General features: G+C 42.8%; 1 protein-coding gene across 1 annotated transcript in view; it reads left to right on the forward strand.

Annotated features, from left to right (window-relative positions):
* DLEC1 (DLEC1 cilia and flagella associated protein) overlaps positions 1–18,033 on the forward strand; it is a 32,740-nt gene that overhangs the window by 12,761 nt on the left and 1,946 nt on the right. Inside the window, exons 16-37 of the mRNA XM_033068660.2 lie at positions 72–246; positions 1,471–1,564; positions 1,789–1,919; positions 2,227–2,385; positions 3,156–3,295; positions 3,538–3,691; positions 4,718–4,828; positions 5,864–5,994; positions 6,360–6,542; positions 6,630–6,688; positions 7,828–7,979; positions 8,539–8,642; positions 9,275–9,345; positions 9,953–10,170; positions 11,164–11,298; positions 12,452–12,574; positions 13,535–13,629; positions 13,708–13,792; positions 14,322–14,525; positions 15,413–15,574; positions 16,529–16,682; positions 17,221–17,341. Coding sequence (XP_032924551.1) covers positions 72–246; positions 1,471–1,564; positions 1,789–1,919; positions 2,227–2,385; positions 3,156–3,295; positions 3,538–3,691; positions 4,718–4,828; positions 5,864–5,994; positions 6,360–6,542; positions 6,630–6,688; positions 7,828–7,979; positions 8,539–8,642; positions 9,275–9,345; positions 9,953–10,170; positions 11,164–11,298; positions 12,452–12,574; positions 13,535–13,629; positions 13,708–13,792; positions 14,322–14,525; positions 15,413–15,574; positions 16,529–16,682; positions 17,221–17,341 — 2,961 coding nt within the window. The remainder of the gene's footprint in view (positions 1–71; positions 247–1,470; positions 1,565–1,788; positions 1,920–2,226; positions 2,386–3,155; positions 3,296–3,537; positions 3,692–4,717; positions 4,829–5,863; positions 5,995–6,359; positions 6,543–6,629; positions 6,689–7,827; positions 7,980–8,538; positions 8,643–9,274; positions 9,346–9,952; positions 10,171–11,163; positions 11,299–12,451; positions 12,575–13,534; positions 13,630–13,707; positions 13,793–14,321; positions 14,526–15,412; positions 15,575–16,528; positions 16,683–17,220; positions 17,342–18,033) is intronic.

Consider the following 18,033-nt stretch of genomic DNA (forward strand, 5'->3'; position numbering starts at 1 on the left):
TTTGTTCTGGCAATTAAAAGACAGGATCCAGTTTAATGTATTTTAATGATTCTCCCATATTTCCTCCGAAGTTTAGTAGAAGAGGGGAGACTTCAAAACATCCCAGATTGCAGAGTAGAGGATGTAATAGCACTGGAAATAGAAGTTAAAGGCTCAACAGAACCATTTAATCTTCTTCTGGAACCATATGCCATTATTGTCCCTGGAGAAAACTTCATTGGTGTAAATGTCAAGAAAACATTTAAGGTTTGTGTGCTCTTGACTTCACTGTTATCATGTGGTTTGTGTCACTAGATGCCATAGGTGTTATTAGAAGATATGAGACAGTCAGTGTTATTTTAGTTTTCCTGAAATGTTTTTAAAGGAGGCCAAGACTCCTGGAGGGTCTGCACTGAAATGCCCTACCCAGCCTGCTCAGCCTACACTCCAGGCACAGCCTTTGTTCCTTTTTCATCTCTGTTTTTGATACCACACAGTTTGACCCTTCTCAATGGTTTTCTGGGTCACTAACCTGTTGCTTATCACTTTGACACTCCTTTAGGGTAAAAGTTTTCCAGCTGGGAGGAATAGTCAATGGATGATTCAATCAATTCATAGCTGAGGCACTGTGTTCATGCACAGAACTACAGGAAGCACAGAAGAGCTACAAAGATCACACATGCTGCAGCTTACTAGATGTTATTCTTTCCTGCAGGTTATTTGACCATTCTGGTACAGAATGCTGATGCAGTTGTCCCCTCACACAGCATCCCTTCACTACAGATCAGAATCCTTTTGATCTTGGACTTATTTGGGGAAAACAGGCCTGTTGGCAAGAGCCAGGGCAGAAGACATTTCCCAGTTAATTGTTTTCCCATTTTTTCTTAGAGATACTGCTAATCAACATTTGGTTTTATGATTTCTCTTCCTATAACTTATTTTTTCAGTTTAAGGCAGTAATTTCATACTTCCCAGCAATCCAGTATAGCTACATATGTGATAGAGGTAATTTGGTATAACAACATCCTTTGCAGTTTCCAGCTGGTTTTTTTAGTCTTAAAAAGATAAGAATTTGAACTGTGCTTAGAGATAATTGTGCTTCAGAAAACAAAGTTATTTGCTGTAATTAAGAAATGTTTTGACTAGATCTGAAGAGCAGACCAAACATTTCAAGAGCTTGCATCTCCCTCAAAAGCAGAGCCTTTGTCAAGAAAAAAAGCTACACTCAAAAGATTTTCAGTTTATGTTTAGAAACTGTTACATTTTTGAAAAATGGAGGGAAAGTTTAAGAGTCTCAAATATGATAATGTTCTTGGAGTGAATTGTTAATGGATTTTCTTCAGGTTTGAGGGAACACCTTCACCCATGTGAAGGAAACAAATGATGACTCACAAAACCTAGTTTGCAATCTATCAGTGCTCTTAGCCAATTGACTTGTTGCTATGAAAGCTTAAGGTGCATTAATTGTCTCACTGATTTTAATTGTTTCAGCTGTGGAACAACAGCAAATCATTGATCAAGTACACATGGGAGAAAATCATGGCCTGTGAGATCATGGAAGTTGAACCTTGTACTGGTGTCATAGGTAAAGTTTCTGTAACTTGCAAGCAGTAATTAATGAAAGAAATGACAGTGATTGTATCAATTTATTACAGTCACAGAGCACTATAATGCAGACTGAAAAAATTCCCTGATCCCCAGCCCACTGGAGCAGCAGGAGACTTAATTTGATTCCAGAAGCTTCACCTGCTTGAAGCAGGTGTTTCCTTACAAAAATGTGGGACAGGAGCCTGATATTTTCTCTTCTAGATGTGAATGACTGCTGTGAATTTGTCCTGGCAATTTCTGGAAGCAAGCCTGGGGTCATCAGCCGTAACCTGCATTGTCGCGTTGAGCCGTGTCCAGAGGCAGTTGTGCTGCATGTTGAGGTTGCTTTTAAGGTAAGGAACAGTTCAGTCTTGCAGGAGGATGAGCTGTGTGGCCTGGCCACTGTCCAAATGAAGCTTTTCTGCCTCTCAATGGCTTGAGAAATCTTAAGAAGTTACAAGCAGGAGGTTTTTTTGCTGTAGTGACTATAGGGTCAATGTTGATATTCCCATGACACACATAATTTTTCTGCACTACACAGTGCATTTGCTTTCTGATATCCTCTGTGAAATCAAATGTTAATCCTAGATAATATAAGTTTCTTAATGAGGCAGTTTTGGCAAAGGTGTCCATTCTGATGTTTGTTTCCTGCTGTCCTAGGGTCCATTTCTTTGTATTGATGTTCCATCACTTCAGTTTGGTTTGACTAAGCAGGGTGAGACACTGTCAAGAACCTTCGAGATTAAAAATCTCTGTCAGGTGCCAGCACAGTGGAGGATGCAAGAAAGCCAGGTTTTTCTAGCTAAAAGGAATGAAGAGGTAAGTCACTGCTACAGCTGGCTGTATTCCCTCCTTAGCTATTTTATTTCTTCTGCTTAGGAGTTGTATTATTCATTCCAGCTATCAGAAGTTCAAATTTTTGTGACTTCTTACAAAACTAGTCCTGCACATAAGTGCATGAACGCTATTGAGATTGCTTCTTTAAAATTTTTCTCTATTTCCCATTATTACAAATCACCTGCCAGCCTGGTCCAAAGAGACATGGAGTATTTCCTGAATGACAGTGATTTCAGCTGCTGCTGTTATAAGTAAGAGTTTAAGGCTTTAGTAGAGCTGAGACTGCTGAACACTCCTCCCACACCCCCACATCAGCATCTTGGACAAGAATCTGAGCTCCCACTCCTTGCTGATGCTCTTCCTGTCTCCACTCTCCCAGCCCTCCTTCCTCACCCCTCTGTCCAAGAGCCTTTCCTACTCGTGGCACTTTGCTGCTGCCTGGGAGCAGGTGCTGCTGCTGAGGCTCATTGCTTCTCTTTCATGTTCCCTGTCAGTCCCTGCACAGCTGACCCTGCTGTGCCCTTGGCTCTGACTGCCTTTCTCTCAGAAGCAAAGCCTTGCCTCCTTGTGTAGCCAGGCTTTCACAGAGCTGGCACTGTGCTTCCTGACATCCACCCAGGAGGGGCAGAGAGAAAGGACACATCTGGGCAAAAATGAGACACTTGGAAACCCTAATTAGATTGTGTGGCTTCAGCATTTTACCCTTGCTTTGCACATGACAAAAACATTTCTGTTCCCTCTCTCCTCGCTAGGTATCTAGCTTCACCATCCAGCCATCAGCTGGAGAAATAGCTCCTTTGAGTCTGTGCAGAGTTTCAGTTCAGTTCACAGCATTGCAGTGCCAGCGTCTCCAGACAGTGCTGGAGCTGGAGGTGGAAAATGGAGAAGGAAGGTAAGGAGGAAAAGCAGCATTTGTTTTGTTTTTCCTGAGATTCACATTTCATTTTCACTTCAGTAGTTTTCTCTCTTACAACAAAAATATGAACTCAGAGTGGCGTTGTGTAACCTATCAATGAACTATCAAATTTCTAATATTGCTAAATAAACATGAACATCATTCTTCCCAGCATGCTGTTTTATGTCTAGCACGTTTCATTAACAATAACAATAGACCATCTGTGTGTTTATTTGCAGTCATCTTCCTGTTTTTGTTGAAGTTCAGACCCCCCAAGCGTGCCTGATATCTAGTCATCTAGTATTCACTGAAATTTATTCTGGAGTTCCTGTTAAAGCAACCAGTAAACTTTTTAACCAGACACTACTGCCAGCAAAATACTTATGGGGAAAGGTAAATGCTCTTCTAATGGGTGAAGCATACAGCAAGGATGGAAATTGCAATTTCTGTACAAATACAAATATTGACTATTCTTAAAAGCTTTTGTGATGTATCTTTTGAGTAGTCATTGCTGTTTACTGGCTTGGGAGCAGAACTACAGCTTTAGACCAACCTTTATGAAAAGGTTAACTGCCAGTTGATGTTGATATGTTCTTAGTGTCTGTGGATCCCTGAGAAGATGTGAGGGGTCATAGGATGTATAGCCACCAGAGTATTAAACAAAGTGCCCTGGCAGTTTAGGGTTTGCTCTTAATTTAGTAAAACAAAGAAATTATGGTGCTTTTGAATTGTGTCTGAATTCTGCTTAAATGCCACATTCTAACTGGGATTCAGTTTACAGAGCAGGAACCCTGCATGTAGTGTCAGTATTTAAGCTGTGGTCTGAACTCTCTTTGCAGTCAATGGAAATTTGTCAGTGCCTTGGTCATTTAGATCTACTCTGACATCCAGGGTTCAGCTCAGTTACCTACATCAAAGCACTCAGTGCCATCCAGGATGTCCCAAGGGTGCCCAAGGGATCCTAACAGAGCATGTGGATGGTATAGAACCTACAGGAAAACCCTTTGGAGCATGTGGAGGAATATGTAGAGCATTTTTCCTGATATGTGATGCTGATGTGTGAATAAATAAGTGGAAGCCCTTGGTACATTCCATGCTGGTCACCTGGGGAAGGTGCCAACACCAGGACTATCTCTCTCAGCTTTGTAGTGGAGAGAGGTGGGGCACATCTGGGATCCTGCTCTGCTATCAGATAGATTGGCTTCACAGTGACTCTGCAGCCTCAGCTGGGCACCTGAAGTTACTGGGAGTGAATGTAGTCATGAGGATCTTATCACCCACAGGGAATTGTAAAGCCAGTCTTGACAAACTGTTGATGCTGCTCCCTGAAAGTGTCTTAAGCCTGAGAATAGCTTGGTCTTTTTAGAAGAGACAATGTGAGAGAACGAGCATGAGCTGAATGTCCTTTCTGTTTGGCAGCTCATTGGAAGCCAGGCAGCTTCCTGCTCTGTCATGGTGTCCCCTGCCAGTGGCACTTTAGGCCCAAATGAAGAGAAGGAATTCTGCATAGAGCTGTCAGCTAACACTGTGGTAAGTTTACAAACGGATGCACTTTTATAAACCAGCAATACTGGCTTTTTCATCTCACCTTCATCTGGCAAAAGGAAGGAATTCTGTGTACAAAACCACGTGCTCTTTTCCCCATACAATAGCTCTGAAATAGCTTTGCTTTAGAGGTACCACAGTTGAAGGCAAGAATTAAAGAAGTGCACATGGTGTGTAATTTCTACCCTGCCTCTCTATATCTCTGCTGGTCCTGTTTTCTTCCTTTCTTGAAGTCCTGTACAATTGCTTTTAGTGGTTATCACTCTTCTTGGAGCATACAGATCATCACTTTGGATTATCTGGAATGATACAGAGAAGAGTGGAATATATAATGTATATTTGGTTTTCTGAGTGCAGCTAGGCTCTTAACATTTTGATATTTGAAAACTTAAAAGGAGCTGATAGGAACAAAATACAGGAACAGAGCTCACAAACGCCAGGAATTCAGAAATACTTTACAAGGGCATTCAAACAGCTGAGCTAGTGTAGTTAAATACAGGATCTTCCTACAGATATGGTGTCTTTGTTCACAGACACTGGAGACTCAGGTTTCATTTATTTGCTTAAAAGTGGGTGTCCAGTGCTGTCAGAGTTAGTATTTAAAATTATGTATCTGTGGCACTTGGGAATATGGTTTAGTGGTGGCCTTGGCAGTGCTGGATTAATGTTTGGATTCTATCATCTTAGAAGTCTTTTCCAACCTAAATGATTCTATGATTCAATACTTGGAGTATAGGAATTATGTCAGAAATCAGTAATAGAGCAGTTTTAGGCTCACAGACAGTTGCAGTACAAAGCTGAGAAACAGCCACAAATTTTTGCCTCAGTACTGCCTTCTAAGCACCTATATCCTGCAGAAAACACACTGAAAACAATTCAGTAAAACTCCTCACAATTCTATTGTTCTGGGTTTAATCCAGGGAAGTTTACACACTTTTTAAAAATAAACCTCCTAAAGAGTCTGCTTTTCCTCTGTGATATATCTTCATTCACAAGAAAACCTGATTCTTTGCTTTTCAGGGTGAACTGAAAGACCTCATGCTTCCCTGTAGCATAGAAGACATGCCTGAACCCCTCTTTCTGAGCATTTCTGGAGAAGTGAAGGGACTACATGTCACCTACTCAATACCTTCTGGCAGTGGAGTTGACAGGTAATATCTGGCTTATTTTAATTTTATTTTTCTGATGCGTAGAATGATGACTGTGTTTTGGAACATGCTCATCATTATATCTTTTTATATCTTTTCATGTAAGTAAAGATGTCTTTAATTTGGTAAATATGTCTTTAATTTGGTAGACTGGCATGTTATACAGGATAAAAATTTGACCCTAAATAAATCTTTATATGTGTAGAAGTGAAAAAATAAAAAGCAGCAAATGCTGATGACAAAAATCATAGGCTGCACTGTGCATCACGAACACATTGCATGTTGCACATTTTTAAATCTCCTGAAATCATCTGTGGCATAAGAAATAAGACCCATGTCTAAATACTGCTGTTATTTTTTTCTGGCAGTGATGAAGGACAAATGCCACAAAGCCCATGTGAGCTTCTTTTGGACTTTGGGTCTGAAGTGGCATTCAAAGATGTTGTAAAGCGTCAGCTGATTCTTACAAATTCTACCTTAATCAGTGCTCCATTCACACTGGAAGCTGAGTATTTTAGTGCCTGTCTGCCTCCAGAACAAGCACCCTGCCCGTGAGTCTTGCATAGTAACTTAAATGTTAATTTGGGTCTGGTTTAAACCTAAAATCAGATTTTTCTCTTTTTTTCACGCTCTCCAAGCTACGTGGTGAAAAGAAGGGGGCCTGTCACAGAACATGCAGCCAGAAAAGTCAAGTCAGGTATGAAAATATCTCTTTAAGTGAAGGTGAAAGCCAGCTGACTGCCATATTCAGCACTAAATGTGCCAGTCAGGCACATCTTTTCCCAGCTGGAGTATCTGGTGAAATCTGAACTGTTAAATTACTTAGTTCCTCAGTTCATTCCTGAGTTTGAAAGCCCACCTTGTATAAGCATTAGGTCAATCTCTCTCTTGCCTTTCTGCTTTTTTCTCTTTTTCCTCCCTTTCTTTTTCTCTCTTCTTCGTGTTTTTCTTGCAAACAACACAAAGTTGGTGATTGTGGTGACAGTTCAGTCCCAGAACACTCCAGCACAAAGGACAGGTGACATGCAGAACATTTAGCTCTTTCTCTCCTACAGTTTCCCAGTACCAGTGCAGCAGGCTTTTCTCTCTCAAACCCTTTACCATACCCTCCCCACTGTGGAAAGCTACAGCACAGCCCATCTGTCATTTCTGATGTGTTGTACTGAAAAATTATAATATTTAGAGCCACATGAGACTGAGGGAGGGAGGAAATGGGAGCAAAAAGCTGTGAAGTGTGGATGTGTCTTCTGTATCCAAAATAAAACTTGCACATATTGGTACCTTGCCATAGAGTTTGGTATCTGTTCCACAGACAGAGCTTTTCAGCTGTTGAATTCGTGCTTAAGATTAGAAGAATGCTGTTCTGACAGATTCCATGCAGGCCTAGGTGACTCAGAATGTGGAAAGGCTTTGCTCTTTGTAATTAATTCTTTGCATGGAAGAGCACACAGAGGTAAACAGGCAGCTGCTAATGGAACAAGGAACAGTCAACACAAATCCCAGCCTGTTTTTCTCAAATTGAAAGTGTTTTTTCATGTAACCAGTTAGTGCCTTGCAAATCCCAAAGAGTCCTGGATCAGACTATTGGAAGGGTTGCCCTGCTGTAAAATACTGTGGGCAAGCAGTAACTCTAAAAAACAGAGTAAGACCCACTGCAGAAGGGAACTTGGGTAAAGTGGTGTAAATGTGAGCTGTGTAAATGATCCCAGGCTTTCTAAGTCAGTGAGGTTAAGCTGATCAAAGGCAACTAAAACCATGGTCCTGTGTATTCTTTGAAAGACTAACTATTCAATTTTCACAAAATTAATGAGATTTTTTTTTGCTGTGCTCCTTCAGAGTTTACAGCAGCGTTGCTGTCTCAGGGGAAGGGAGCAGCTTTCTTTATCCAACCTTCCACAGGAACTCTGGAAGCTTTCCAGCAGCTCACCATAGAAATAACAGCTTACAACAACATGTGGGGAGAGTACCAGGATAATCTTGTCTGTAAGGTAGGTGGGGTTTCAGTTTTACCATGGCAGTTTTTACACCAAGATGCCTTTCTGTTAGAAATACTTTTTCAGTTCTTGCTATACTACTATGTCCAATGACATATAAGGAACAATTGTTTGGTTTTAGAGGGACATGTTTATTCCTTGGGAGGTTTTCATGTGCCTTGAAAATGACTGGAGTAGTTTTGATTTATAACATCTGTTTGGGAGCTGGCCAGTGCACTGCTCTGCTCTACCAATACCTAGACTGTGTTGTGTAGAAAAGCAGCAGAAAAGCTGATAAATGCATGAGGTATTGCATTCTCCTGCTGAGAAGAGTTGTTGTTAGCATATGAATTAGAGGCTGTCAAAGGAAACTCGTCAAAAATATTTGAAAATCCAGTCAGTTTCACACAGAATCACACAGAACCACTAGGCTGGAAGAGATGTTCAAGACATTGAGTCCAACCCATGCCCTAACACCTCAACTAAACTATCATCCAGTCTTTTAAAAAACACATTGTAACACAGAGAAGTAAGGTGTTATCTTGATTCTAATAGCAAAAATTCATTTTAATAGGTGGGAGACTTACAACCTAAAATAATTCCTATGCAAATGTCTGTGAAAGGCTGTCCAATCTTCCTGCAGGTGACAGGACCACAACCAGAGCCACCCATTATCAGGTATAGTGCAAAATACTGTGGGACAAATCAGAGAATTAAATACCAATGGACTGCAGCCAACATACACACCTGTTCCATCTTGTGATATAATGAGAAGGTCAGCAAAGTGACAGTCAAAGCACAGTATCTGCTTCTAGGACATCAACACATTTTTCTCTGCCAACACAATTAGGAAACAATCTGCATACAAGACTGCTGAAGTTTGCCAGGGCTTGCAGTTGTAGAATTTCACCCAGTGCATCAGCACATGGTGGCAATTCTCATCATCCACAGCTCATTTCTTCCTGGCCCTTTACCTGGACAAGGAGAAGTGCAGCCCTGAGATCAACAAAAGGTTTAAACCCTCTCATACAGCAAATGGCATCTGCACCTGGGGATGAGGGGTAAGGGTTGGATTTTGGGGAACCCCAGTACTGCATATGGTTACTCTGAAATGTCTGAGACAACTGAAAAAACTGGGGAAAAAAGAAAAGAGACAGATAAAATAAATCAATATTGTAGTTCACAGTGTAGGCCATGCCTTACCTGAGAGCCTCCAGTGCAGCCTGATTGGTTTCACTGTTAAACAGCTCTTCAGTGATTTCAGACACTTCTGCTCTCTGCATGCACTGACAGCAAGGTTCCCTCTGCAGGTTTGGCACTCGAGTCTCAGGAGGTTCCTCTGTGCTTCAGAGGGTCCAGCTCAACAATCCCACTCCCTTTGGTAAGGATGGCTTTAGTACAGCAAGCATTGATGCTTTCACTGTGTTCCTTATAGAAATAAAAGTAGAAGGACCCATTAACATGTTAATTAACAGGTATAACAATAATATAAAAGACAGTGACTCAATCTGTTGCTACTACACAATTTCACATCCCATCTTGGTGTAGCTGGGTTTTCCCTCATAGAAATGGTAGGAATTCAGGATTTTCCATCCTGTTTTTATGAACTTCTCACAACACAAAGCCTGATCAATCAGATATGCTATCTGCTTTTTACTGGCATCATCTGGCTCTTCTGTTTAGTCTTTTTAGCTCTTGAGTGAAATTGTAAGCTTTTCAGAGCAAAGTCAATCCTTTTTTTTTTTTTTTTAAATTCTGCTAAATCCATTTGTTTAAACAAATCATTCATAATTTATTTTCATATGGCCAAACTATAGCAAGCTCTTAAGTAATTCTAGTTTACAGCAAACATGGGAAACTTAAGAGATACACTTTAATGCAAATCCAATTGTCAAACACAAATTTGTCACTTGATACTCTGATACCAAGCAAGCCATGAGTCCTCTCACTGACTACAAGTAATTGCCCTTTTTTCCTTTCCCATTCAGACATCCGCCTGGACTTCCAAATTTACAACCAAGAGCCAGATGATGAGAAGCTGGTGGATCTGTTGGTGCTCTTTGGATACCCTTTTCCTCCTGCAGCCGTGGCTGGAAACGAGGCTGCATCAAATGGTAGCACCTCAGAGTCAGAGGTCGTGTTAAAGCTGGATCCAGCTGCCATTCCCTGTGGAAGCATTTATCCAGCTTTGGAAAGCACAGATGAGGTCAGCTCTTAGGCTGTTTCTTATACTGCTGCTGAGATACATGATGGGGTTTTTGGCATGAAAGGTTGAAAACAGTAACAGGAGATAGAACTTGTAACTAAGAGCTGCATTGTTATAAGAAATCTCAGCTCCTCTCCCAGTCAAACATGCAATATGTGGGTAGGTGGCTAAGGGGATCAGCAATTTGTTTCCAGAGTGAGCTACAGGCAATTAGCTCTCCTTAAAAGTGTTTAAAAAGCTAAAGAAATACTATTTAAAATACTGTCACTGACAAACTATGGTCGTGACTGCAAGAAAGAATTTAAGTAACTAAACCTCCTTAATTTGGCTCTGCTTTTCTCATGGGTGCTTTCTGGTGTCAGCATGTGCTGTAATCAGGGAGCAGAATCCACCCTGCAAATTTGAAATTGCAGCTAATGATATGGAGATATTTATCCCAGTGCCAAAATTAGATTGGTTCTCTTAGAATATGGTAATAGCTATTACACATGAAGTTTGATTATAATGTGGCAATTCACTGTCTTGAGGGGCTGGGAGTGACAGGGAGAAGGTATCCCCCAGGATATTCTATATTTCTCTGGGAAAAGCTTCACAGGAAGGATACTAAAATCTCATTTTCTCTGCTTCAGCTCAGCATGCACAGTTGTTTTGAACACAGCTCTAACCTTTGTTCTGCACAAAGGGAGCAGTACTGCCCCAGAGAGCTGGTTTGTATAATGGACCATGAGGTGTCATGGTTGGGTGCTTCTCTAGGTAGAAAAGGACCCAAGCATGCACATTTTCCAAGGAATTCAGGAGCAGTTTCAGGAGAGCTACTCTGTGGATGAGAAAATTAATGTACAGGACACATCCACGTGTCCAGCCCTTGTGCCAGAAAGAAACTGGAGCTGGTCATGCTTCCTGAGCAGTGCAGCAGTTCCCTGTGCACATCACTCACATTCCTCCCTTGCAGTGTAAGAGTTTTAACCATTCCCCACCCCTGTGTCTCTGCAGCCTCCAGGTTCTGACTGCAAAGAGAAGGAAATCAGCAGTCAGGAGTCTACAGGAAAGAAAATTGTCTCTGTACTCCTCCGACCTCACGTGGGCGTGCCTGCAGACAGGCCCTACTCCGTTGCTCCAAGGCAGATAGTAAGCTCTTGCATTTTCTTTGGGCTTAGATTTAGCACATTTTCTGCAGGGCACAGGAGTCAGAGAAGGAGAAGGAGGTGGCTTTGAGTTTGGTTTGAGGTAGACTCTACTAGTAAACAGTGAATTATCAAGCTGAAAGGCTTTGGAGAGGATCGTGAGAAGAGTTTGCAAGGTGAACAGAAAATGTCCTATCTACATCTGAGCAGTGGCTTGGGTTGGCATGGTGAAATGTGGGAGCCATCCAGCCTGAAGCTTTGCAAACATGCAGAGCTGGAAATCAGGCTGCTGGGAAAGGGATACTCTGTAGACAACTCTTGGATAAACCATTGTAACCCACAGTGCTTCACACAGGCCACAGTGTTACAATCCCTTAGGAATATCACCAAGGAAAGACAGCATTGGGAAGATGGAGCTAGGAGTGACAGAGTTGCCCAAAACATCAGTGTGCCAATTTTATTTTTCAATATTTTTTTGCCAAAGAGTTTGAGTTACAAATTAAAATGAGCTAAAGATTACATTAAAAAAATTATGACAGAAATGAAACTGCAGTCAGCCCTGAGGTGGCTGAGGCTGAGAAAGATCAGACAAACAAGTGCCTCACTGTGGGGGCAGTTTTTGTGGGGTGCAGCCAGCAGCAATATCAGGATTTAACCATAACCTGTACAATTCACCTAAAGAAAGCAGAATCTATTCAACCTGTAAATCCCAGAAAATCCACTGCAGCTGGCTAGTGCACGTGATTACATTCCCTGCTGTCAAGACTTAAACTGAACTGTAAAATACTCTTAGTTCACACTTGTAACTCTTCAAAAAATGTTTCATACATATGTAAGTAGTGGAATAATCACCTGAGGTAGCCAGGGAGTAAGAGAGGGCAGAACTGGGTATTTTTAAAAACAAACAGATGTGTATGTTTGTGTATTTAGTTGGTCTGTGTGCTGAAACTGTTGATGCTAAGAAGTGACCACAGTGATATTTGTAGTTGAAGTAATTGTCGGTTTTGCTGTCACATGTTGGCATTTTTGTGCAAGCCTGAGCCCGTGCCCGGGGGATTTCATGCTGCTTGTGCAACCCAGTTTTGGCAGCTGAGTCCCGAGGGTTCTTGCGCAACCCCTGGCAGGTCCCTGCACCAAACCCTCTGTCCCGGCCGCAGGTGGTTCCAGGAGGTGGCAGCAGCGACGTTTACATCTCCTTCACCCCGCTCGTCCTCCCGGACAGCGAGGCAGAGCAGCGTTGTGAGGGGGTGCTGCTGGGCTTCATGAGCCTGGACGACAAGGTAAAAACCGACTGTCACACAAGGCCAAAGGTAACTGGGAACAGCGTTTCCCTTCCTGTAATTTATGTACAGCCTGCTGTTACCTGGCCAGTCTGTGTAAACAGTCCTGTTCCTGCTATCCTCTACATCCTTCCTAAACCAGGGTTGTTCATCTGTTGCATTTCTCTGTGAGCTTGGAAGCATTCTGGGGTGGGAATGTCACCATCTTCTTGCATTGTCCAGGGCAGCAGACCCCAGACAAAAGCCCAGGGTTTGAAATGCTATCACAACATCAGGTTTTATTGATAACAATAGTTAACAATGGAAGTGAGACTCGGGAGTGCTGAGTCCTGTTCCTGGCTCTGCATCCACCTTCCTGTGTGAATTTGGACAGCTTCTGGGAAACTTCCTCTTCAAAAAGTGCTGATGTGAGGCTTGAGCAGTGTTTTATGAATGGCTCAGCGATTCTCTGACATTAATTGTTGCAAAGGTGCAAGGTAACCTGAATGAATGGTAATACAATGTTCAATTAAAAAAATCTCTAATAATCCTTATTCCTGAAGAAAGAAATATAGAATATTAGAGTCCTGGAATGGTATGAGTTGGAAAAGATCATCTAGCTCTACAGTGATATCTTTAACCTGAAAATGTTGCTCCACACTCCATCCAACCTGGCCTTGAATGCTTCCAGAGATGGGGGCATCCACAGCTTCTCTGGGCAACCTGTGCCAGGGCCTCATCACCCTCAGGGTGAAGAATTTCTTCCCAACATCTGATCTAAACCTGCCCTGCATCTGTATCACCACAGCCATTCAGAGTCCAGCTACTGCCTGGCCTCTGCTGTTCCATCACATCTTACAAACAGGCACTACATTGCCAAGCAGAATCCTGTTTTGGCTGGCAGCCTGTCGGGCTCAAAGCAGCATTTCAGGTTCAGTGCTACCATTTCCCACATGATTTCTGTTTCCCTGTTGTTGCCAGCTTGCAAGGATGGTGCCCAGGAAGGTGCGGCGCAGCCAGGGCTACGAAGCTCCGCCGTTCCAAGCGCACATGGAGGCTGTCCTGAGGCATCCCCTGTAAGTGCCACCGTGCTCACAGCTGGAATGGCTCAGCCTGGGACAGGGCTGTGACCAGCACTGGTTCTTTACACTCAGGTTGGAAGTGGAGACAGATCAGGACAGAGGAATGGTGTTTTATGCGGTGGCGAGTGATCTCCTACCTGCTAGGCCTTTTAATGGAGTAAGTATTTCCCACACTGATGGATGTGGCTGCTTTGTATTGCTGTGCTGCTGGGAGAATTCAGAAACTGTGTGCACATGGCTTTGAAAATGCACCCTAATCACCAGTAGCCTCATTTTCTATATTGCACATAACAAGATAGTGCATTTTTTTGTTCCCTATGAGGACTTATTAGCCAGGAATAAGAAAAGCTGAGCTCAGACAATGCCTGTTTTATTCAAACTTTTCTTTCATTGTAGGGGAGTTTGTAAGTAGAAAAATAAATTCTGATTTTCAGGACGTAAAGGTCCAAAAGTAAAATGAGTCACTTCAGTTGCTGTGACCCTTGACATTCAAAAACTTAAACTTTATTAAGTTACTTTTATTCTGGTTTTTCACTTAAGAAATGTTGAATAAAACCGGTAGAAAATACTGGGTTGCTTTGGGGTAAAATCCTTCAGATCCCTGCTGATGCTCCATGACCAGACAGAGCAACACAAACCTCTCCAGGGAGTTAAAACTGACCAGTTCTGAATCATTTCTCCCCCAGGTTTTGACAGATTCAGTAATTACTCAGAGTTTGAAACTCATGAATTGTACCAAGGCTCCTCTGTACTTCAGGCTCTTCCTGTCTACGCCCTCTCTGCCCTTCAGCTTCAGTGCAGATCCCAAGAGCAGCACCAAAACATCCCACAGCAAGGAGGGAAGGGAACAGCAACTGCAACATGTACTTTATCCACAGCAAAACATGCTGGTAGGCTCAAAAATAATAATCCTGTGCCAGAATAGAGTTTAATAATTGGTGTCCAAGTGTGGCCCAGATGAACCACAGAAAAACACAACCACAGAAATCTCCCAGTTTCAGGGGAAATGGTGGTGTATTAGCAAATGCTAATTACTGCCATTTTGCCTGGTATATTGCAGGTGCAAGTAATTTTTTCTGCAAATAATCTTTTCCTGTTCCTGATGTGCTCTTCCCATCAACTCTGACCTGTTGCAAACTCCTGCAGAAAACTCTCCTGTGGGTTTGCAGCTCACTTAAATCAATAGCCATATATATGCTGGACAAATTAAAAGATTTCCAATGACTGCAGTCTTCCCTCATTTCCTTAAATTAGATGTAGGCAGTGTAAGGAGAGGAAAATTTGATTTGTTTAGGGTGTACAAATTGCATTAAAGGAAACAAAGTTCCTGAGCAGAGAATTAGGCAACCTGCAAAGAATGAGTAACTGTTGCATTTTTGAACTGTGCTTCTCATTTTGACATGGAGAAACACATCTGAATTCTGCATGTGTGGGAAGAAAGAGGATTTGCATGTCTAAGACAGCTGTGGGATCATGGTATTTTTACCCTCAGAAGTCAAAACCTTCAGCTTGCTAGAGACTTGTTTCTCTCCTGTGGTTCAGAGATCAGCTGTTCACCTTTACAATCCATCTCCCTGAACTAGATTCATAGGAAATAGCTGATTTTTTTTTTTTAATTCTTTAATTGTATTGCTTTGTTCCAGTGGGAATTTGGCTGCTGGCATGACACCTTTGGGTTCCAGTGGGAAAATGTGTGTCTGGGCCTTTGTGCAATGTGTACTTTGGATTTCCTGCACACTATCTTGTGTGATAGTCATGGGAATTCCTCTTCCCACAGGTGAAAGTGTCATTCCACACAACTCTGGGGTTACTTAGGTATCAACATTTGCCAGAGTCCCAGCTGCTTCCTGGATGCCAAGTGCTCCAGCTGGAGAGTGGAGAGAGAAAGCTGAAGTTTAATCAAAGTCTGGTCATTGAGCACAGTAACTACAAAACCCAGGTAAGGTCAGGACAGGATCTCTGGGCCCTGGGAAAGAACTGTTTCAGCAGCATCTCTGACTCAGATTAGGATTTACTCAGCCTTGAATTAAAGGCACCTCTGGAGTAAAAGGGATCATCCAGGTAAAGAAAATGGCTTTGGGGCTGCTCTCTGCTGAGACTGCAGGTGACTCCCAGGTGGGCTGTGCAGGTTGGGGTCACACCCTGGTGCTGCTACCCCAGCTCTCTGCATGGCAGCCCAGGTGCCACTCAAAGGGCCACATGCCCAGCCACAGGATGACTCTGAGACAGGGTCAGGGCTGGCTCAGGGAGCAAGCCCTGCCTGAGTCACCAGGCACTGCCTCCTGCAGTACCCAAGGGTTTCTGGAAAGGCTCCTGAGTCCACTGAGCTCCTGCAGTGTTTTCAAAACCCACATGCATTTAAAGACTGATCCCCTTCAGTCAGAAATCTCTAACCCCCTTTCCTAACCTTCAGCATCCCAGTGCACTGCAGGCACTTCTGTGTTCTTTTCATACCAGGTACTTCTGAGGCATGACCTGTGAAACACTGAGCACCATATCTAAATTACACTCAACTGAATCATAATCTTGGGCAATCTGCACAAACTGAATGACTCACAGTGGGCCATATACAGTCCTGAGGGACCAGGAGATGCTGTAATGTCTGCAGCTCCACAGAAAACCCTAAAAACAAATGAGAACGTTCACTCCGTGTTACTTCATTAAGACCACAGTGTCTGGTTTGAAAACCTGTCCCAAAAAAGTAAAACACAAGCAACAACTTAATTCACTCAAGGCTGTAGAATGGGAATTGACTCTTTTGTGAAAAAACACAGAACAGTGATTCTTGATTCAGTGGTTGGGGTTAAGAATGATCCATCTGGAGCAGGAATTACAAAAGCTGTATAAAAATGAGGTGGGTTTTATTCTCTTTTCCCTTTCCCCTGTTTTGCAGGTGGTCCCAGTGAGTGCCTACCTCACTGTTCCAGTCCTGGAGCTCTCCTGTGACATGGTTGATTTCCAGACCTGCTTTGTTGCACAGACCAAGACAGAACATGTCTTCCTGTATAACTGGAGTGGCTGCAGAAGCTGCTGGACTGCTTTGCTGGGTATTCTGGTTTTGCAATTGATCTCCTTGTTACAGAGTTTCACTATTCAGTGTTTTTATTAAGACTGCATGCACTCAATATGTGTTAATCTTGGCTGTGGTCTGCTTTTTTTCTAATGTGGGCTTTTCCTCTCTCTTTTTTGACATTGTTGTACCACTACTGATTTCAGCAGTTACTCCACATCTAACCAAAAGACATTCTTGGAAGTGTTCTGTTCATTTATAAATCAGTCCTGAGGGGCAACAAGAAGCAGTGGTTCCTCATGGGTTCAGTTTGAGCATGAGCCTAATGCTGTTAATAACAGATGGGCTGCAGAGGAAAAAGGATCAGGGCCTTATTGTTTCAATGTGGAGACCACTGCTCACTGCCCTTGAGTGGAGGATGAAAACAGAGTCTGGGCACATGCACAGAAACCCTCTGACAGTGTAAGAAATGATTTCTTAGTTGCTCAGCAAAGAGGTGCATTGCCATGAGTGCTACTTGCTGTACACAAAGGGTCTTGTATGGCTTTGTTTGACATTTGCCCCTTCCACTGCAGATGAACAGGAGAATCTTGAGGCCATGGAAGTATTTTCCATCTTCCCAACTAAAGGCGTTTTGGAGGCACGTAAAGGGGAGGCACCTACCAGAGACATTCTGCAGATCAGCTTTGCTGCAAGGTACAGTTATCAGGACTGAAATTGTGCTGTTGACAGAGAGCTGTGGTTACTCAGCCTGGAGAAGAGAAGGCTCTGTGAGGGAACCTCAGAGCCCCTCCCAGTGTTTAAAGGGGCTCCAGGATAGCTGGAGAGGGACTTGGAACAAAGGCAATGGGACAAGAGGGAATGGCTTCCCACTGCCAGAGGGCTGGGTTAGATTAGAAAGAACTTCTGCATTGTGAGGCTCTGGCACAGGTTGCCCAGAGAAGCTGTGGCTGCCCCATCTCTGGAATTGTTTAAGGCCAAGCTGAATGAGGGTCTGAGCAACCTGTTCTAGTGGAAGACTTCCCTGTCCAGTGCAAGGGCTTGGAACAAGATGAGTTTTGCTGTCTCTTCCAACCCCAGAACATTCCATGATTCTATGATAACCCAAAGACTTTAGTTTTTTTGTTCTGATTAAGGAGATGCAACTTGTGTAAAAAAAAAAAAAATCATTTTCCATTACAAACTATTTTTGGAGGTTATCACATGGTGGCAGGAAGTTAAAATAAGTCTATCCCAGTGATTTCAGTGAGCTCTGAAAATTGCTGACAGGAAATTTCAAGCCAACTGTAGGTTAGTTATAACTTCCATCTCCTTGGAACACAATCCAGTGATTTCCATCACTACAGCTACTGATATCACAGTGGGATGGAGCCTTGAGCAGCTGCACT

This window comes from Catharus ustulatus, chromosome 1 (genome assembly GCF_009819885.2).
Source record: "Catharus ustulatus isolate bCatUst1 chromosome 1, bCatUst1.pri.v2, whole genome shotgun sequence".
In the NCBI taxonomy this organism is placed as follows: Eukaryota; Metazoa; Chordata; class Aves; order Passeriformes; family Turdidae; genus Catharus; species Catharus ustulatus.